The sequence below is a fragment of the Callorhinchus milii genome, unplaced genomic scaffold, assembly GCF_018977255.1.
Source record: "Callorhinchus milii isolate IMCB2004 unplaced genomic scaffold, IMCB_Cmil_1.0 Scaffold3, whole genome shotgun sequence".
Lineage (NCBI taxonomy): Eukaryota > Metazoa > Chordata > Chondrichthyes > Chimaeriformes > Callorhinchidae > Callorhinchus > Callorhinchus milii.
In genome coordinates, this window is record NW_024704744.1 from 95,780,239 (window position 1) to 95,802,608 (window position 22,370).

Genomic DNA, 22,370 nt, shown 5'->3' on the forward strand with positions numbered 1-22,370 from the left:
CCGATTTTCCACAGTTCTTTGAAAATGCCCGGCTTCCACGTCAAGACAGAATTTCAGCCAGGCTGACAACAGCCGGCAAACAGCATTTATGTATGTATGTATATGTGTGTGTGTGTGTCTGTCTGTCTATCTATCTATTGATTTGGATCTGCCAGATGGACTGTACTGATAATCAGTTTAGCTCACTCAGGTTACCTATGGGTCAGAAGGTTTGTAGGACCACTAGCGGCGGGGTGGACCTTCTGCCACTCTGCCCCCACCCTCTGGAACTCAACCCCGCAGTCCCTCCTCCTCGCCCCCTCCCTTGCCTCCTTCAAGACCCACCTCAAGACCCTCCACTTCGTACCGTGCTTTCGATTGCCCTCCTTCCCTACCCCTTGCCCTCCACCCCGCTCCATCATCGGCAGCCCTGCTTTCAGCCACTGTGGCCAAGGCTCTGGAACTCTCTGTCTCAATCCCTCCACCTTGTCCCCTCTTTGTCTCACTTGAAGAACTTCCTCTTCGACTGTGCCTACCATCACCTCTCCTTGGCATTAAGTTCTGTCGCAGTTAAGTGCTCCGAGACGCTACCTCACATGAAGAGCAATATATCAATGCAAGTTGTTTTTAATTGCTGCGTAGCTGGTGCTGACATATCCTTTGGTTTAGGTTTTGTATATCTATAATATATATTTGTATGTATATCTCTCATGTTCTTACTCTCATTAAGTAGGAACCCGGTTGTCAGTCGACCGGCAGATTGCTTTTCCGGGGATTAATAATCCTTTCCAGGGAAAAAAAGAATAATAATTTGGTCACTCAATCCACCACTGGGTGCGGGAACACTGCTGTGCGCAATCGGCTGCCGCGTTTCGCCCACAAAATACGCAGTCAATTCACTTGACAGTATATTCCGCGAAGCGCTTTGAGACGTCTCGAAAGACACGATAAGGCGCTATATCAAATGGAAGGATTACTATTATTATGATCATTTAAAAACCTTTCAGTGGGTTTTTCTATTGCTTTACGATAACATGCTCCCTGCGCTTAGAAACTTGACACCTTTTAGTTCCATGATCACTCACCAACAAAAATAAATGCAATTCATTTTTTCTCACGCTCTCTTGGGTTGGTGGCAAGGATGTAGCATCAGAGCATTTGATTCATGTCGCTGAGGTAATACAGCACATTCCGTAGTGATGGAGGGACTATGGATCTTGAGAGAGGATCCAGCTGAGATTGGGGTGGGTGTCATTGCGTATATTAATTAACCTTGCATTTGATATCACGCCCGTGGCGTCAAAATACTTTACAGGTAATTGCTGCCAATTCGTGCCTGTTTATTTGTTGGCAAATACAGCAACTAATTTGCGTACGGCAGTTCCCACAAACAGCCATAGGGTGAACGATCAATTTATCTGGAGGATTGTTGGCCGAGATGTACTCTCTTTGCTTTTCGGATAATTCATATGATCTTTACCTTGCCACTGAAGGTCTCGGTTTAACCTGTCATTCAAAGGATGTCGCCTCTTGACAATACAGGGCTCCTCCAGTTCTGGGCTGCAGTCTGCGCCCACGATGAGCTCCTGGCGTGGGGCTTGAACCCACAAACCTTTCTAACCAGAAGCTGGTGGACCCCGGAGTTCCACCAGACTCTGAGGCTGACCCCGTTCTCTGGTTAGGTCGGTTTGCAGGATGAATAAAGCCGGCAGCAATCCAGAAACAGGGCGCGGCAGATTTCTCAAGCTCACAACTTATGTATAATAATAATAATCATAATAATAATCCTCGCATTTGATATGTCGAGACGTCTCAAAACTCTTCAGAGGATAATGCTGTAAAGTGGGGAGACTGTGTAGATTTTGTGGGTGAACAGGGGAGCCAGTCTGCGCACACCAGTGGCCCCCAAAACTAAACCTTCTCTTGTCGAATCTCGCCATGGGGTCTTTATAGTTACAGGACGGCAGCACAGGACATCACAAGCCTGTATCTCTTCAGGCAGGCAGGCAGGCAGGCATGGGTTACACCTGGACTACAAAATAATATGTTTGCTTGGTTTAACTCGACGCCTGCGGGGAGGTTAGAGGAGAGGAGAGGAGGTTGTTGTGATGCTGGGACCTGTTCCCTGGCACAGTTCACTGACATCGGGAGGAAAGAGGGGGATGGAGCGCCCGGGGAAAACGGAAGAAGAAGAAAAAATAAAATGAGTCTGTCAAGCTGTACTTTGGGAACCGATCCACGGTGTAAACGTATACAAGAGAAGCTTCCTGGCCATATTTGACCTGAGAGGTACAGAACAGAACACGATATGGGCTCATAGTTGGAACCGTTCTCGCTGGCTCTGTCCAAGTCAAAGCAGTGTTTACTCGTCAGATGCAACAGCACGAAGCTGGAGAACACGTCGCGGGCAGCCACAGGATGGGATTGTTGAGATTATTATCGAGCAGAGATTGTCGCAGTGGACGTTCTGTCTCCTTGTAGGAAGAAAAAGGATTAACTCCCTTCTGCCTTGAGGCCCCATGAAATCGTGCCATGTTTATACTTCCGGGGGCAAGTGGCGAGGGGTGGGGGGGGGGAGAGCAGCAATAAATACCGTTAATGATCCTTCCATTTGATAGACTGCCTGCGATGACAAACCATCTCAGGGTGCTTCACGGATAATTATTGTTACGTGTAGTTAATGGCAGAGCCTTTGGCCACTAAGCCAACCCCACCTGTGAAACTCCTGTGAATCCCTCTGCCCCCCCCCCACCTCACCCCACCCGGCTTATTTTTAAATCCCATCCGAAAACCTACCGTTTCGTAAGCCCCAATGGTCATCGCCCCCTTCTCCCTCGCTTGGCGTTCAACCTGGCCACTCTACAGCGCTCCAAGACGTTATGCCTACGCGAAGGGCATAATACGAAGGGCAGACTGTTGCTGCAGTCGTGTTTGTAGGCAGACACGAGTTTGCATCAAAGAGACAAGTGAACGACCAGTTTTTATCAAATACCCGGGTGACTGGGGATGATTTGTCCTCACTCCCACCTGTGTAGCTACTTCAGTGGGGACATCCATTGGCTGTGCTCGCCACCCCCCCCCCCCCACCATTTTCACAGTGACCCTGGGGGAGTGAGGGCTCTAGGACTACTCCCACACTCAGCCACTCCATGACCTTGCGATGTGGAGCTTCACCTTGATCCTAGAATGAGATGATCTCATAACCCAAGGAGGACAAATCTGTGCGTGTTAATTATGATCAGTTTGCGGTCCTGGTGTAGTTTTATACTCATCAGAATCTGTTGTATTTTGTTAGGGACTGTGCTCCCCAGTGAACCTTGCACACGAGCCTGACTTCAAACCAGACGTACGGATCTGTTTGGAACCAGTGCAGACCCTTGGAGACTTTGTTTATCTCTTTGTCTCCTTTTCCTCCTCTCCGCCCGAAGGACAAAACATTTTCTTTTTGACACGGTTCTCATTTAATAGGTGAAGAGAGAAACAGATTTCAACAACGCTAACCCCAGTGTTTGCACCAAAGAGACAAGTGAACGACCAGTTTTTATCACATACCCGGGTGACTGGGATGATTTACCCTCCCTCCCACCTGTGTAGCCACTCCAGTGGGGACATCCATAGTGGAGTCCTGTAGCTCAGTGGTCAGAGCACTCGCTTTGCAAGTGAGAGACCTGAGTTCAATCCCAGGCAGAGGGTGAAACCTTGGGCAAGTTTCCTTACTCCACACACCTAATAATAATCCCTCCAAAACCAAAAACAATAATAAATTGGTCATTTTAAATCTACGACTGTTTGTGGGACATCGCTGTGCGCAATTGGCTGCCGCGTTCGCCCACAAATATACAGTCAATTCACTTTACAGTGTGTTCTGTGAAGCGCTTTGGGACGTCCTCCCGACGTGAAAAGCGCTATATCAAATGCAAGGATTATTATTATTATTATATTATTATTAATGTAGGAGTCATGAATCCTCTGGCAAAGCAAAAGAAAAAGAATGATAAAATCGCCTCTCGATTTGTCAGTGCCCAAATCTAAATCAAAGTCAGTGCTGTGGACTCTGCGGGTGTAGGAAATGGACAACAGCAAATCAACCGCCTTGAACCGATTCCCAGTTCCCCTGTTCACGATGTTGGGTTCAACAGCATTAAGCCTCTACCGCAGCCAATACCTCCAAAAGAGACTAAACGATTTCTGAGGTGAGCATCCACCGGGACAGAACTGTTAAGGTGAAACTGATCCAACGCTCCACATCGGTTCATTATCTAATGACATGAGCTTGAATTGGACAAGTGTTTTGGATTGACCAGTTCTTTATTCCAGGCTTACATTTCTCTCTTTAAAAGTGTGTCGAATCTCTGCTTCAGAACTGAATAATAATAACAATAATAATCCTTGCATTTGATATAGCGCTTTTCACGCCTTCTCGACGTCCCAAAGCGCTTCACAGAATATACTTTAAAGTGAATTGACTGTATATTTGTGGGCGAACGCGGCAGCCAATTGCGCACAGCAATGTCCCACAGACAGTCGTAGATTGAAAATGACCAATTTATTATTGTTTTTTTTTTTGGAGGGATTATTATTAGGCTCTGTGTGGAGTAAGGAAACTTGCCCAAGGTTTCGCCCTCTGCCCGGAATTGAACTCAGGTCTCCACTTGCAAAGCGAGTGCTCTAACCACTGAGCTACAGGACTCCGAATAGTTGAAAAGCATTTAAGCTAATTAAATTTATTACATATGCAAGCTACAATAATATTGTTCCTTCACCAGACAGACAACCGAATGAAACGTGGTAGTCTTTGATACGCCAGTGGATCTGATCGGTATCCCTAAGATGTGGCAATGATTTTTGTTATTGACTTTGTTGTTCAGGCTCTTAGTCATTTAATGTGTCTCGCCTATTTTACAGAAAACAACTGCTTTGGTTAAGATTGCGCGCCAATGGAATGTTAAAATAGTGCTGATTTTCTAGTATTTTAGGAAGTCAGTGTGGCTCAGTTGGAATTGGTCCTCCCTCACTTCTGGTTAGAGGGTTGTGAGCTCAAAGCTCAAAGCTTGGGCCTTCAGATTAATAGTCTAGACTGACAGTCCAGTGAAATGTCTAGTGAGTGCTGAATTATCAGAGGTGCGTCCATTGACTTTTGGGATAGAGAAAAGATCTCTTTTTTGTGCCTATTTTAGAATTCCTTAGAATATTTGTGGAGTCCCTGTAGCTCAGTGGTTAGAGCACTCGCCTCTCAAGCGAGAGACCTGGGTTTGATTCCCAGCAGGGTGAAACCTTGGGCAAATTTCCTTCCTCCACACGCCTGATAATGATCCCTCAAGAAAATATAATAATAAATTGGTCACTTCAACCCACGACTGTTTGTCAAATGCAAGGATAATTATTATAATTGAAGCACTGAATGAATTTTGGAAGATTTTATCAACTCCCAAGTCTGGTGCTCAACTGACTAACCTACCCTTAGATGGGCTGAAGGACTGGTTCCACAGTCTCTCTCTATAAAATGTGCTTCAAAACGTTATTCTACGTGAGTAGCAAATTCTTATAATAATAATGATAATCCTTGCAATTGATATAGCGCCTTCGAGACGTCTCAAAGCTCTTCACAGAATATACCGTAAAGTGAATTCACTGCATATTTTGTGGGCGAAATGCGACAGCCAGTTGCGCACAGCAGCGTCCCCCACAAACAGTCGTGGATGGAATTGACCAATTTATCACTATGTCCTTTTTTTGTTTCTTGAGGCATTATTATCGGGCGTGCGGAGTAAGGAAACTTGGCCAAGGTTTCACCCTGTCCGGGCATCGGACCCAGATTCATCTCGCTTGCGAGGCGAGTGCTCTTAACCACTGAGCTACAGGGCTCCAAATACTTCACCCCACTTTCAAATTCTTGCAGTTGCCTTGGTGTAATGTGAAAATATTGGCTCCGGTCTTGGCAAATCCGTCTGCGGTAGTAAAAGGCTTTGGATCTGTAAACTCAACACTTTGGCGTCATTTCCCGGCAACTGGACACACACACACACACACAAAAAAAAGGACAAGTGAGTGTCCTTCAGGCAATCTTTGTTATTCCCCCGAGGAATGGGTTCGGAGCCTGACCGGGGACGAGATAATTGCAAAGTAATATATGGTAATTGTTTCCGTTTTTATCACTCACGGACACATTTTGTCCTCTTGAACAGCAGCAGCAGCAGCAGGAGGAGGAGGACGAGGAGGAGGAGGAGGAGGAGTGTGGGGGCTGGTGGGGAGGGAGGGAAACAGATCTGTTGTCGAGCACCGCACCAATCTTCCCTTTCCTGACGTAACGTCACTCACTCTGTGCCTTAAAACGGCCTCCAAAATAACAGCATTGCACATTCGTGGGATAGTTGTTGGACTTATTCCAAGTTGCAGTGTGCACACTTTGTTGAGTAATGACACGCTGCGCAGATGTTCTTTTTTTTCCAACCTACTCTTGTGCTCCAGCGTCTGCCTTCCCTCCTCCTCCTCCTCCTCCTCATCCTCCTCCTCTGAAGGCGTTTTCGGTGCCTCTGTGTATTTGTTATTCCCATTCTCCTGGGGTGTGGTTCCACGGACCCGAGAAGATGTCCGTGCTCGTTTCAGGCGGTCATTGTCCACCCCGTCAGCCCGGCAGGTGGTAGTGAGGGGCAGGCGAGTTCAACTGCACGGGACATCCTGTAGCTCGGTGGTTGGAGCGCTCGCCTCGCAAGCGAGAGGAACCTGGGCTCGATTCCCGGGCAGAGGGCGAAACGTTAGTTAGGCAAGTTTCCTTACCCCGCACGCCTCTGTTTACCTCGCAGTAAGCCGGAACCTGGTTGTCAGTCATTTGGTGGACAGCTTTTCCAGGGGTAATAATCCCCCCAAAAAATAAAAATTTGGTCACTTCAATCCACGACTGTTGTGCGCAATTGGCTGCCGAGTTTCACCCACAAAATAGACAGTCAATTCACTTTACAGTATATTCTGAGAAGCGCTTTGAGACGTCTCGAAGACATGATAAGGCGCTACATCAAATGCCAGGATTATTATTATTATTATTATTATTTTATCCCAGTCGAACCCTGTCTTAATTCTCGCCTAATTGGTGTGCACGTAAGCTCATAACCCCTCCAGTCATCCTGGAGAAGGAACACAGAGCAGTGACAGGACTGGGAGAGAGGCAAATTACACGGGGCGGCGGCGGGGGAGGGGGGAGGGGGGGAGGAAGGAAGAAAACAACAAAAAAATGACAATACAATTTATATTTTTGATGCGAAGATGAATCGGATTGTAATTTATTTCACAGCGGAAGGATGTCTGTCTCGAAGCCCTCGGCCACTTGACTTGAGTGGGAACAGTTCTGCGGTAATTGCTCTTCTTCAGGCACAATCAGAGTTAAATGATATCAAGTCGACCTTCGTGGGTGGTTTGTGATCAGCGCGATCAAAGTTAGCGCGTTAACAACACCGCGGAGGGAATAGCATCCGATCGGCGTCAGAGCTGCTCTCAGAGTGTGACGGGACCGGCGATGTACTGCCCTCTTGTGGGAACGTTAGAAAGTAACGTTGGATTTTTTTTTATTGTGAGAAACATTAATAATCCTCACGTTTAATAATAATAATAATCCTTGCATTTGTTATAGCGCTTTTCACGTCTTAATGTTAACATTCACATCTTAATATTAATATCCACGTCGCTCAAAGCGCTTCACAGGACTTCCTGAGAAAGTGGAGCGGTTGGGCATTTTGTAGGCGAACGCAGCAGCCAATTTGGACACGGCAGTGCCCCACAAACAGCCACAAAGTCGATGGCCCAATTTTACCCGGTTGAGTGTTGGCCGGGAACGCCGGGAGAAATTTCCTTCCGCTCTTCGAAGTGTGCCAGTGGGATCTTTGACATCCACCCGAACAGGCAGATGGCGTTAACCGTCTCATCCAGACACTCCTCCGCACCCACAGCTTCACGTTGTCCTCGTACACAATCTTAAGTCCCGACGCGAGGCTCGAACCCACAACCTTCCGATTCGGAGATGTGAGTGTCCCCAACCGAGCCACTTGCCACGAGGGTTGACTGTGGGGCACCAGAACGTTGCCAGGTCAGTGGTAATGCTACATCAGGTCAGAGCCAGGGTTATGTAAGCGCTCTGTGGCCCCCGGAGCCCCTATAGCATTCCGCTTGACTTGTAACAAAAAAATTACACAGCCCAGCTGTGACCCAAGAAGCATTAAATAAATCCCCCATCAAACTGCCTTCAAATGAGATTTGAACCCAGGCTCTGCCTGTCTCATATTGTGACGCAGACAGGTGTTAAAAGTCCCTTGTTGGACTCTCTCCACGGCTGCCCGGATCCACAGTCACTCCGTTCCCCAGTAAATCCCGTGAAGCGCTTCGAGATGTCCTTTCAAGCTACATCAAAACGCAAGGGGTATTATTATTCAGTGATCTCAAACAGATTAGCCCTAAATAACCTTCTCCCCGGTGAAGTAGATCCCAGAATGGCCATTTATCAGTGTGTTCTTCCCCCCACCTTTCCATTTTGCTAACTGGACATGTCTTGCTCCCAGTCTATCACCTCTTCCTCTTGATTAACACGGATAAACCAAATCTAACCCTCCAACACCAATCTCCGAGCATTCAGATACCAAAGACTGTATCAAACCCACAGCGATCAGCGTTGCTAAAGGTAACGCTGTTCCTGGCTTGATGTTGTTCCTGTTTACTAGTTGTACAAAGGCCTTTGACAATAACCATAATAAATAGTTAATCCTTAGATTTGATAACAGCTCTTTTACGACGCGAGGATATCTCAAAAGTGCTTCACAGGAATTTACTGTAATTTTTTGGGTTACAAGTCAACCAGAATGCTACCCAGGCTCTAGGGGCCAGACAACACTTACATAACCCCGGCCCTGACCCGATGTAGCATTGACACTGATCTTGCAACGTTTCTGGTGCCCCACAGTCATCCCTCTTGGCAAGTGACTGCGTACCTTGCAGGCAGAGTAAAAAGTTGCACGATGAGCAACCCGCAAAAATAGAACGCCTCAGTTAGAAGAAGGGCAGGGATTTTTTTTCCTGACCAATGTCCCTCCCTCATCCCAAATGTTATCGTGTAGTTTAATGTGCAGAGAACCCGCTGGGGGTGTAAATTTAGCCAAATGTTTTTCTTTTTTTTTAAAAAAAAATGTGGAGCATCATTTTTCTCCCATGTTGTTGAGGTGAGAGCCCCTCTGAGCTCCCACAGACAGGGCCGGTCCTCAGTAGATTGGCAGCACTTAAATGGCGCAAATTTAAAGCACCAAAGGATTCCCGATAGCAATAATTGTAATCCTTTCAGTTGAACGCAACGGCCAACTTGTAGCAAGATCCCACGAAAGGCCACAAAGTCCTGTGGAGTCCTGTAGCTCAGCGGTCAGAGAACCCGCCTCGCGAGCGAGAGACTTGGGTTCGATTCCCGGGCAGAGGGCGAAACGTTGGGCAAGTTTCCTTACTCCACTCGCCTCTGTTTACCCGGCAGTAACGGCAGCAACCGCAACTACATGCACTTGTGTAGCGCCCTTCAAGCAGGGCAGCGTCTCAGAGCGCTTAACAGTGGCGGAGCCTGACTCCGAGCCGGTGGTGGTGGTGAGGGAGGCGGGGAGAACCTGGTTCTTAGTCGATTGGCGGGTGGCTTTTCCGGGGGTGATAATTCCCTCAAAAAAGAATAATAATAATAATAAATTGGTCACTTCAATCCACGACTGTTTGTGGGACGCTGCTGTGCGCTATTGGCTGCCGCGTTTCGCCCACAAAGTATACAGTATATTCTGTGAAGCGCTTTGAGACGTCTCGAAGATAAGGCGCTGTATCAAATGCAAGGATTATTATTATTATTATTATTATTATTATTATGCTGATGAAGTGAATGACAAATCTATCCGGAGGATTTTTGCCGAGGGGAACACCAGGAGAAAGCCTTTCGTTTCCCCAAGTCGTGGCCTTGGACCCATCGTGTCCGCCTGAAAGCAGGTAGATAGCCCCTTGGCTTAAAAATCAATCAGAAATCTCATTCGAAAGACGACACCGCCAACAATTTCACCACTGCAGCGTCTTGTGGCTTGAACCTCACAACCTTTTAACCCAGAGAATTAATTCTCTGGCACAGTCGGTCAGTCGGTCAGTCAGTCAGTCAGTCAGTCAGTCAGTAAGTAAGGCTGAATCTAATTCTACAGAATTCAAGGGTATTACTTCTTTTTAAAGCGAGATTTATTCGATTTTTTTTTTTCCTCCATCCAGGGGGAAAAAAAAAAGCCCCATCATACGTCAATGATCTTCAGAGCAGATACTGGCCTTTTGTTCTTTCGGTCATGGGTTTAGTCACGCTCCCCGTATTGGACTGACTGATGTGCTATGTTTTCTCTTCTCTTTGCCCGTCATCGAAGGTAGAGAGACGGATTCTGGTCTCTCCGCGATTTTCAAACCAAGGGAAAGAGAGGGGAGTTTGGAGTTATCTTTGCCAGCTCCAGTGGAGGAGACACGACGAGAGTTGAATCAGCTTCTTCGCACAGCTGGAATGTGGAATTTTCCGCTCAAACCGTGTTTGAGGGAAGAGTCCATCAATACTTTAAAAAGGGAATTAAATAGACGCTTGAAGGGAAGGATCGTTAAAGGGTGTAGGTGAGCGGGGATTGGATTTAGGGAGCTCATGTCAAGAAAAACACCAGCGCAAGCAGATCTGATGGTCAGAATGTGCAGTCCAGTCTCTGTGTCGTTATGTCCTATAATGGACCAAGTGGCTTCCCGGTAATCCGTCATTTCCGTTACACTCGGAGCACTCGAACACTGTGGAACCGTTCCGACTATTCCTTTACCCTTTTGTTGTTGCGTGTGTTTAAAGAAAGCATATTTGCCTTTCACAGTGCCTCTATCAACTGCATTTCCACTCCCAAGCTCACAGCCAAACGACGCCTGGTGTTAGCAATCAGTGCCTGATGGATGAGTGTATCTTGTGTACCAGGCAGCGGCTGAGGGTTCGGACTATTTACCAAGGATTTCCCAGAGAGTCAAGTTTCACAGATTTTTTTTTATAAAAAAAGAAAAACGTTTTCCGAATTAAAACTGAATTTAAGAATTTTTCAAAATTCTGCGCAGTTTTAAAGTGAAGGCAGATTCAATTGACCTTTTTTTTCCTGCATTGGAGTCTCAAGTTTAGATCTTAAATTCCCACTGTGGGACTCAAATCCATAATTTTCAGAGGGAAGAGAGTTACCAACTGAGCCAAACTAGAACCTCACGACAGGAAATTTGGGACTACTTCGTATACACATCATATACCTCGATCAATTTGGTTAGAGCTCTGCCTTTGACTTTAAGCAACGCTAAAACAGTATGGATTTGACCCTTGGTTTGCGAAAGCACTCATGAATGCACTCAGCAGGAACTCGACTGCCATACATTAGTTGTGAAGTAAAATAGGAATTCAGCGCAACGAGACAGACCCGCATCTAAAGGCTGCCGTTGAATTTGTGACACACTACATTTCTTCACGGGATTCCTCAATAAACTGTCCGAATCGTTCAAAACGTGGGATTAACTTCTGGTAAATGAAAGCATTTCGCAGCAAACTGCAGGGTCTTCACTCAGTCAACTTCGGAGCTGTGTTCGGAGTCAGCGAGAATCTTACAAACTTAACAAGGAATTCCATTACAAAATATCCCAACACAAACCCCAGGTACTTATTCACCGCGAATGGACCCCACACCAACCAATTTTACACCTAGGAGAACTTTTACACTGCAATACATCACACTCAGATATTCCCCCTCCTCCTCTCTCTCGCTCTCTCTCTCTCTCTCTCTTTCTCTCGCTCTCCACAAGCACAGAGGTAATTGAGGCAGAGCTGGCAACAAGGTGACGTACTCGGTCGTGGGATATCGGAATCAAACCACAACTTGCATTTACGTCGCTCCCTTCACACAGGACCAGGGTCTCGCAGCAGTGAGGCGGTCCCGGTGGTCCTGTACCAGACCAGGCCAGCCTGGCTCATCAGCTTGAGGGGCAAACTAATAATAATCCCTCCAAAAAAACAAAAACAATAATAAATTGGTCATTTTCAATCCACGACTGTTTGTGGGACATTGCTGTGCGCGATTGGCTGCCGCGTTCGCCCACAAATATACAGTCAATTCACTTTACAGTGTGTTCTGTGAAGCGCTTTGGGACGTCCTCCCGACGTGAAAAGCGCTATATCAAATGCAAGGATTATTATTATTATTATTATTATTATTATTATTAAACTAGTCACTGGAGGCAGAGATTCTTCCCGTTTATCTCCTGGTTACCCGGCGAGCGAAAGCTCCAATGGGCCCGGTGTCCACATCACAAAGACTTTCTCTCGTTGGACTTTCCTTTTCCCGACAGTCCCGTTTAGCGGTAATAATAACCCTTGCATTCGATACAGCGCCTGATCACGCCTTCGAGACGTCTCAAATTGCTTTGCTTACAGACTATGCTGCAAAGTGAATTGACTTGTCAATAGTGGCACCCGGACCACCTTTGCACCAGCTTCTCACCTCAGGTTGCTTCACACTCAACGCTCCCGTTAGGTTTCAACCGGGCTTCCGGATTCCTCGTTGAATAAGGGCCGCGCAGGTTGTCGCTATAAACCCCGCGCGAGTGCGAGGGATCCCACGCGCACCCGCCGCCATTGTCACCTCAACGGATGAAAGGTATTTGCACGTCAGATATTTAAGTACGACTTCCTCTCATCAGGCACTGGGGTCCTTTCGAAAATGGGCATGATGGCAACTGCTCCCGTGTCTGGTCTCCAGTTAACAGGTAGGGCGTTTTTCTTGACCAAAAAAAAAAAGGCTACACAGCCCCTGACATTTCCTTGGAGTATTCGAAGGTTTGCATCGTTTTGCCCATGGTAATCATAATTAAAAATAATAATACTACTAATAACAACGATAATCCTCGCTTTGATGCAGCTCCTCATCACGTCTTCGAGACGTCTCAGAGCGCTTCACAGGATATACCGTAAAATGAATTGACTGTATACTCTGCGGGCGAAACATATGGATAATCACGTAGATTTTTTTTCACACGGGGGAAGGGGCGATGGTAAATCTTTCGATGAAGTGACATTAATTGACTCAAGTAATCCACCGAGCCACCACAAGGTAACTAACCCACTGCCCGGTGCCCTGATCTGCCTGTCGGAACTGAGACCCTCTCATTAGACAAAGCGACAAGTGTATTAAGCCGACAAAAGTCTGGATTCTGACTCGCAGATTGCTGGTTAGCAGCTCGATTCAGATTTCTTGGTTCGGTTAAGTTCATGCTGTTTTTTTTTGGCTTTGTTTTCAGCACTGCCTTGACCCTCGTCACCTCTTCATCTATATTTACCTCCCAGTGGTTCACAGTGCTTTCTGCAGCCTCTCTCTCTCTCTCTCTCTTTCTCTCTCCTATGTGGCTTTCTCCAGATTTTTGTTTCGTTTTCTCTTTCAATGTCTTGCTTCACTGCTTCCCGTTTTGCTGCGTGTTGCCCATTGCTTCCTTCCTCTCTTTTCCACCCATCCTCTTCACGGGTGGGAAGCCGAATACAATCTGAGTGAAAGAAAGCTGGGCGTTGGGTTGAATAGGGTTTGGTTGAGTTGATTATACAGCACAATTACAATACAAGCTGATGTTTATATCCAGTGCCTTTCCCATTGGAAGGATAACCCAAAGCAGCGCCTTTTGATTTAGGAGAATGTCCCAAGGCACTGGATCCGCACCCGAGCTGGTGGTCGGAATCAGGAGGGATGGAGGCCGGAGAGAGTAGGGGTAGGAACCACAGTCGAAGAGGGGGGTCTTGAGACGGGTCTTGAAGGAGGCGAGGGAGAGTGGGCGGGAGGGGGGGGGTGAGGGTCAGGTGGAGGGGCTGTGGATCAGATAGGAAGATATAGGATAACCCAAAAAGAAATGGAGCTTTGACCTCACGGCGAGGTTGGAGAGACTTTGATTCGACATCAGCAGTTTCAGTTTGACAAGCAGTGTCGGATATCAGCAGAAAACTCTCCGCTGCGTGTTCATAACGGTATTTCCTAGAGTAAGACCACGTTGAAACGATGGCCGAGGATAGCAAACACGGCCCGACAGAGCTCAGTGTCGTGCGAGAGAGCGCTTCACCTCGGACAGAGCTGTTTGCGCAACAATGAGAATCGTCCTCCAGGAATCTCTCCGACCGATGGGAACGGACAAAAGGGATTTTGGATTGCGACCTGGCGCACAACAGATTTTAGCAGAATATCCCACCTCGGCCGCGGTTTTAGTTCGGTTGGCACTCGGTCAGCTGATTTCTTTGCCGCTGCTAATAAACGTTCACCTCTATTTGCCACTTTTTTTTCTAGCCACAGTTTGTGAAGTAGAGATTAAGAGAGCGGAACTGCAGCCGAGAGAGACACTGTCGTGATGAGTTCGTGTGTATCTCGCAAAGTAGTCCATCGCCTTATGTGAAGCCCTTTTCAATGAGATTGATTTCCCTTCGCCGTGGAGGAAATTAATCTGCCAGCCACACGCAGAGTATCTCTTAAGAGTTCTGGGGCCCAACATTTCACTTGACCTCAGCCGAGACCATTCAATCTTTAATCTTGCTCAAGCAAATTCGTGATATTCGGTGTTAATTTGGAGGTCTTTTTATCCCATAGTTAAAACTAAACTCAATTTAAGAATTTTCCCAAATCCTACATGTTCGAAAATGTTAAAACGCCGGATCCTAAGGCTAAGACAATGAGTTTCTGCGTCTCTGATTGTCACAGGTATCTCTATCTGCGTCTGTTGGCTATTTTTTGACATGTTTCAGGTTACGCAAATGTATTCACAGTTTTATCTTATCGGGACACGTCTGTGATTTGCAACGCTTTCTTCAATGGAAACGTAACTCACTTGCGCCATTATGGAACAAATCACAAATTGTCTACAGATTGTAAATTGCAATAATAAATAAAAATAAATGACAAATATTAACAATAATGATGATAATAACCCTAGCGTTAGATAATGCAACATGTAAATGACTCTTAAACGCACGAGAACAGTTTGGATGTGCCCTTTGGCCCATATGATCTCATCTTTCCAGAATATCTGTCCTAACGGCATCCCATTGCAGCTTGAAGCTGTTCTTTAAACGAGTCCACGTCTCAATAACGTGTTTCAGCAGTTGATTGCACGGTGCAAACATACTCGTGTCTGGCCTAAGCTTGTCTTGAACTTGTGCCATTTTTGTTCCGCTTAAAAGTATTTTTCAGGCTTTACTTTCTCAATCCCGTTCAGTATCTTGCACACGTCTAAAGCGTCTCCTCCTAGATGTCTCTTTTCAAGGCTGAAGAGCCGTAGGTTATATTACTGGCTCTTAACACGAGAGATCGCGTTTCAGGTTTTTAATACGTGACTGTAACTTGTGCGCTGAAGAATTTTTTTTAAGAAGGCAAAGAGTAAAGTGGAAGCAGAATTTTTTTAAAGAAAAATAAAGACCGTTACTTCCATCAGGGAGTTTGTATAGTCAAGTTCTATTACCGGGCACAAGAATGTGCAGCGATTTTCATTTGGAGACAATAGGGTCTAATCCAGGAAAAAGTAAAGAAAGGGAAATTATCTTTCGGGTCTGTTTGACCCCTAACCCAGTGTCAACTTTGAGCGTCGAATAGGGCTTACCTGTTAATCAGCCACTTACAGGCCACTGAGACTGAATCATCGAGTTTAACACACCGCAGAACAAGGTTTTGCTCCGCTAACCCTCACCCTTTTGGTGCTTGTTTGAAAGCTACTGTGGATTCTGCTTCTGCTACACTGTTTTTTGGTGGTGCTTTCCAGGTCCCGACAATAATAATAATAATAATAATAATAATCCTTGCATTTGATGTAGCGCCTCGTCACGTCTTCGAGACGTCTCAAAGCGCTTCGCAGAATACACTGTTGAGCGAATCGACTGTATAGTTGGTGCATCAGTTTTCAGCAGCCCATTGCGCCCGGCAGCGTCCCCACAAACAGTCGTGGGTGGGGTGACCACAATTTTTTTGAAAGGAATTATTACCCTCGAGAACCCTCAACTCGGTGTAAAGCAAAATCTCCTCGCCTCTGAATAACGCAAAGCAGTATTATTATTATTATTATTATTATTTCAAACGCTTGGCATTCTTGCTATTACCCGGAGGTGAATGCCCACCCACCCACCTGCCCGCCTCACCCCGGAGGGGTTCGTTCATGACTTGTTTTGCCTTTAGTATTAGTTGGACTATAACCTGACAACCGCTTGCCTTGTTCCCTGCAGCACCCAAGGAAAATGAAGAGCATGTGTTCAGAGAGCGGATGCTACCCAGGAAACGGCAAGGAGCTGTCCGACGAAGGGTCCACCAGGTCAACGGGCACAAGTTCATGGCCACCTACCTGAGGCAGCCCACCTACTGCTCACACTGCCGGGACTTCATCTGGTGAGAGAAGAGGCGCATTTATCAGTACATCCTAACAGCGCAGAGCCACTTGGTTCTTTCACGTCAGGAGGACATCCCAAGTCGCTGGTGATGGTTGGGATCAGGAGGGGTGGAGGGCTGGGAGGGTAAGGGTGGGAGGGTGATCGAAGGCACGGGATAATAAAGAGATTTTCCCAGGAAACCGTTTAGCTCTTTTGGGGAGAGAAATTCCGTCTGGATCGAGATTTACTTTGATTTTCTTAGGATTTTATAATGCATTCAGAACTTGGCAAAGTGTTGAGTTCAGTTTTATCTTTGAAGCCAGTTAGTTTCCTGCAGTTCTGGCTTTGAAATTAAGAAGAAGAATTCTGGACGCATTGAAATACTAAGAAAATAGAGTAAATCTAGACGTGGGTGGAATTTCTCCCCCATGGCATCTATGTCAGCTCTCAGAAAGTTATCAACGTTTAATCCCACATCCCCCCATCTGTCCTCCGTACATTTTTATATCAAATTTTTTTTGAATCCTTGTGAAATATTTGGCCAATTTCCTTTTAAGAGTTGTTACGCATTCTGCTTCAATCGTTCGAGAATTCAACCAGATCACAGGTAGAATGGGACCTTCCCGGGTAAAAATTCCATTCAGTACCTTTGGCGATGCATGACTGTAATCGGAAATCCCATTAAAAGCTGACATTGACAAAGAAAAAGATAATAAAAACATAATAATACTATTAACAACCATAATAACACTTACATTCCTTTTACATCAGGAGACATCCCAAAGCACTTCAGAGAACATACTGCAATGACTGTGTGTGTTTTGTGGGAACGCTCAGATAATAATAATAATAATCATTGCATTTTGATATATCGTCTTATCACGTCTTCGAGACGTCTCAAAGCGCTTCACAGAATACACTGTAAAGTAAATTGCCTGTACATTTTGTGGGCTTTTAAAGCCGAATGGAATTATTACCTCTTCATGTCCTAACAAATCCACTGTGCAAAAAAGTTTCAATTATCGTTTCAATTATCACATCAGACGCCACGATAAGCATTTGCCGACGTGACAGCAATAATCCAATTGAAGTTGTTCTACTTATTTGCAGGGGAGTGATTGGTAAACAAGGATACCAGTGTCAGGGTAAGTGATCGATTTCAAATCTGTGGGCCTAAAATTCCTCACGGTCGGAGCCTATAAGACCATGCTTGTCTTAAAGATTTGGGTTGAATTGTGGAAAATTATTCGGTCCAGCCTTACTTTGGAAGCTGGCTTGCGTTTTAAGACCTCTGGAAAAACAGTTTCAAAATTGATTGAGAAATTTCCGCCTTTCCGTGCGGGCTTAAAGTTTAAGGCAGAACATTTTTACGGGCCGAGACGAGGAATGTTGGGACCTTCCGTGTCTAGACTTTGTTGCTGCTGTGGCCTACGTTGCATCCGCCCCTCTCCCGACAGATTCCTTGGAAAAGCGAAAGCAGGAATTGATTCAAGAGGTTCGAGGACGGGACGAGTTTTTGGAGTTTGTGAAATTGGCCGTCGCGTCAAATTTGCCGCACAAATCCCGCAAGGACTGTGCTCCGCTGATAAATCAAACGGACTGTAGCTTCCTGAGAGGCCCAGTTCAGTGTGTTTGCTTTTGCCACCACAGCACTGGTTGAATGGACGTTGCAAAGGCCCGTGATGCGCGCTTTGTTTTGAATCGATCGCCCCGAGGGGATATGTGGTACATCGAGAGCACCGGCTAAACGGTCGTGGTCCATTATTTCACAACTGTTGGCAATGTGTGCTCTCGTTTGATCACGCTTACGCAATTACCGTTCAGCTTTCGGACCCTTTGGGAAGAATATATAATAAATGGGCAATATCACATTGGTAACAAATGCATTACTTTATTTTCGTTGGGGTGTTGGGTGGGGGGGGGGGTGGCGTTGGGGGGAAAAGAGCAGGAACAATAACTGTTAGGTGGTGGTTACTTGGGAGAAGGTTAGAGATCTGCAAATTAAAATATACTCCCTGTAGGATAACTGGAAAGATCGGCTCCCATCACAGAGGAGATATTCAGAGCCTTGTGATGCTAAATGCGGATCTGCAGCCAATTGTTGTCGGGGAGGGCGGGGTGGGGCGGGGGGCGGGGTGGGGCGGGGTGGGGGGGGAGTGGGGAGTGGGGAGGAATTTGCACGTCATCCTGGCAGGTTTCTTCCTACTCGGTCGTGTCCTTCTAAACGTGAGCTGTAGATGTACCGTTTATCTGTCAATTCCAGGTACTGAGGTTTGGCCCTCTGGGTTTCATGCTAAACCCGTTTTAAGGGGCTTTTGCAAAGTGCCAGCCAGTCACAATCTGGGCGGAGGTAAAAATGGACCTCAGTGTAAATGACCACTAGGTGCTTCCCCACTGGACCCTTCCTTTACAGACCAGATTTCCGCTGTCGCTGTTGTTATCGCTTTGAAGTGAGGTGAGTTTGTATCGTAGTCGTGCGCTGACACCTAGTGGTCATTTACAATGGCATCGGGTGATACTTTAAACCTATCCCACTATAAAAAAAAGCTTCCCACACAGAAGAGAGGCCATTCAGACCATTGTGTTTATATTACACTGGTGCTAATTCTTCCCCACACCTCCACCCCCCCCCCCACCCCACCTTACTGGAGCTCTCCAATTCAGTCCTATTTCTACCGGCTTTTCCCCCCCCCCCGTTTCCTGGCTCCCGATCTTTCGCAGCAAACGATTGCTGCTTAAATTTTACCTGCTGTAATGATAATAATCCTCGCATTCGATACAGCCGCCTTCGCCTTATCACGTCTTCGATTCATTCCGTGGCCGTTTTCCGGGATATTGCTGTGCACAAATTGGCCGCCGTGTTTGCCCACCAAAACACTCCAGTCACTGCACTCTACTGTATATCCCGTGAAACACATTGGGATGCCCTCCCGACATGAAAGACTCTCTATAAAATGCAAGGATTCTTATTATTTCTGTTATTAATGATCTGTAACCTGTAAAATCAATTGTATGTTACCAGTGGAGCCATTTCACGCCCTCTGTTTGAAATGCTTCCTGACTCGGTGGCCATTTCTAATAAATCCTTTCCCTCCTTTATCTACGGGAATGAGAAATTATTCACTGGGCTGTGGCTTTGTATATACACAACGGGAACTGATTTGCCGGTTGGGTTAACAACCTGCGTACAAAGTGTGTGGGTTGTGGGAATCGCAGATGCTCTTAATTATGTAATTATAGTAAAAAGGTTGCGAGAAGCTGTTTGCTATAGATATAATTAAGGTCCCTTGTATGGGTTTGCACATGGTTACCCTAACTTGCAAATTGCACGATTCTGCAACCCAAATCTCAAATTAGAGGCAAAATACGATATGTTGTCGGGAGCAATGTTTTTTTTTAATCAGAAAAATGCAGGTTCTCACCGATACGGAATGGAACTTTTTTTTCTAATGACAGGCGCCCACAGATTCATCAGTATAAATGTATACCGACCTTGTGTGTTTCTTTAACCCCCCCAAATCGTAAGCCGTGGCTGACAAGGACAGCACGTTTAGCGATGCACGCCGCAGTTGAAGCTGACTCTGAACATCTTCTCTCCCGCTTTTATCTGCAGTTTGCACCTGTGTTGTGCATAAGCGATGCCACGGACTTATCATAACCAAGTGTGCTGGTTTGAAGAAACAGGAAACACAGGACGAGGTATGTGCTTTGCCTGATATCATCAAACATCATTGGGCTAGTTGTTGTTGTTGTTGTTGGAATGGCCACGGGCTATTCATTCTTTTTAGTATCAACAACAACAAATTACACTTGCATAGCGCCCTTCACATCGGAAAGACATCCCAGGGTGCTGGATTTATAGTAAAGCGCCCGGCACTATAGCACCCTGGTGCTAGTCAGGGTTTTTTTTGGACCAGGGCTGGGAGTTGGGGTGAGGAGGGGTGGAAGGGAGGGGTGTGTGTGGTGGGGGGGGAAAGGTGTGGTTGTAGGTGATCGAAGACCCGGTCAAGGAGGAAGGTCTTCAGACGGGACTTGAAGGAGGGCGAGAGAGGGGGTGAGGCGGAGGGATTGCGGGATCAACACAGAATGAGGTGAAATTTACGGGGTTTAGAATGTTTCGTGTGATAACCAGCGCCAGGACAGTCCCCGATTACTCGGTGCGAACCCCTATTTAGACCGCGAGCAACTCCGAAGTAGATCGCGTTATGGAGGAGATTCTGCGTGACAGCCTGACCCATTTCTGGTTACCGGCAAAAGACCGCTAACTGCAAAACGTCTCCGTGAATATGGCCTTCAAGACAGACCCCAGTATTTGTGCTCCGAGCATCAGCTCTTCCCGCCTTTACCTTATCCCTCTATTTGTAAATAAACTTACGTTGGTTTAATTAACAAAAAAAAACCTGTGTCAGGTCATGATACTTTTGTCCTCTGAACGTGACTGGCACATTAGATTCATCACTCTAACGGACTGGTTGTTAAGTCCTAAATGGCGTAAACGGAGAGTGTCAGATAGGGGCCTCGACGGAGATGAGAGTCCGCTCGTGGGCGTGGTTTACGCACACCTGAATCCAAAAAAGTGAGCGCGTTGTAAACTTACGGGACAGGCTCCCTGGGGTTAGACAGACGGTGGAGGCAGAAAGTCTTGTTCGTTTCACGAACAGATGAGATAGATTTCCGCTGGAAAACAACACCTCGGGATACGGTATATAGTTGGGGACACGCGACGGCCAGGTTGGTGGAAGGCGAGCGAGATGGACCTCGGTTCCTCTTTTGCCCCGGCAAATCCTTACATGCTTACGTCGAACGTACTAAATTGTGGTATCTGCAATGGTCTTTGTTTCGTTTCCGGTCCTGTATATATTACTGGGTTAAAAAGCCCCCTTTGTGTTGTGTTGTGTTGTGTTTTGTTTTGCGTGCAGGTGGGCTCTCAACGTTTCAGCGTCAACATCCCTCACAAGTTCAGCAATCACAATTTCAAGGTGCTCACCTTCTGCGACCACTGTGGCTCTCTGCTCTGGGGCCTGATGAGGCAAGGGCTGCAGTGCAAAGGTAAAACACATCGCCAGCGCCTCCCGCCTCTCGGGCACCCGTTCCATCCGCTTCGTGGAGCCCCCCGTAGCTCGGTGGTCAGAGCTCTCGCCTCGCAAGCGAGAGGAACCGGGCAGGGGGTGAAACGTCGGGCAAGTTTCCTTACTCCACACACACGCCTCTGTTTATCTGGCAGTGAGCAGGAACCCGGTTGTTAGTCGATTGCTGAATCACTTTTCCGGAGGGTAATAATCCCTTCAAATAATAATAATAATAATTTGATCACTTCAATCCACGACTGTTCGTGGGACGCTGCCGTGCGCAATTGGCTGCTGCACTTTGCCCACAAAATATACATAACATAACATGTAGGAGCAGGAGTAGGCCATTCGGCCCTTCGAGCCTGTCCCGCCATTCAATCATGGCTGATCTTCTAATCTAACTCCAGCTAATAACCTGACGCTGCCTTATCCCCATATCCTTTAATCCCTTTGAGTTCAGCAGTTCCTACTCCTGGTAGCTCTGAAGTATTAACAAATCCTAGAGTTGTGTGATTGTTCAGGGCCTGAGCGATGGCTGCAAGGGCTAACTTGATATCATTTGGTGTTGTTCAACAAAGTAACAGGCAGCTTGTGTGTGAGTAAGTTGTTTAGTGTTGTGCACAAAATTTACTGTTCCACTCCCCTGTCCTGTGCAATAAGTTTGCACTATGCAGGACAGTCGTGGGTTGTACAAAGGATGTGGTGTTAACTTGAACCATATCTACAGTTAGTCAGGGATTTGTGAACAGTGTTGGCAACTTGGAGTTTACTCTTCGCAGTTGGTGGTTTTTTCCATTTCGAGCAGTAATCAGAGACTGAAGTGCTCACACCATCAGACAAGTTTGTCTGCCGCCATGTGCTTGAGTCTTAAAGGAGAGACACGGGTGGATTTGACTCTGAACTTGGCT

General features: G+C 46.5%; 1 protein-coding gene and 1 non-coding gene across 2 annotated transcripts in view; both read left to right on the top strand.

Annotated features, from left to right (window-relative positions):
• LOC103180812 (protein kinase C epsilon type) overlaps positions 1–22,370 on the top strand; it is a 130,853-nt gene that overhangs the window by 106,004 nt on the left and 2,479 nt on the right. The window contains exons 3-7 of the mRNA XM_042333174.1: positions 12,712–12,777; positions 16,253–16,412; positions 17,504–17,538; positions 20,007–20,092; positions 21,313–21,442. Coding sequence (XP_042189108.1) covers positions 12,712–12,777; positions 16,253–16,412; positions 17,504–17,538; positions 20,007–20,092; positions 21,313–21,442 — 477 coding nt within the window. The remainder of the gene's footprint in view (positions 1–12,711; positions 12,778–16,252; positions 16,413–17,503; positions 17,539–20,006; positions 20,093–21,312; positions 21,443–22,370) is intronic.
• On the top strand, positions 5,179–5,254 carry trnae-cuc. Its single transcript has one exon. It is a non-coding gene; the product is annotated as a tRNA-Glu (tRNA).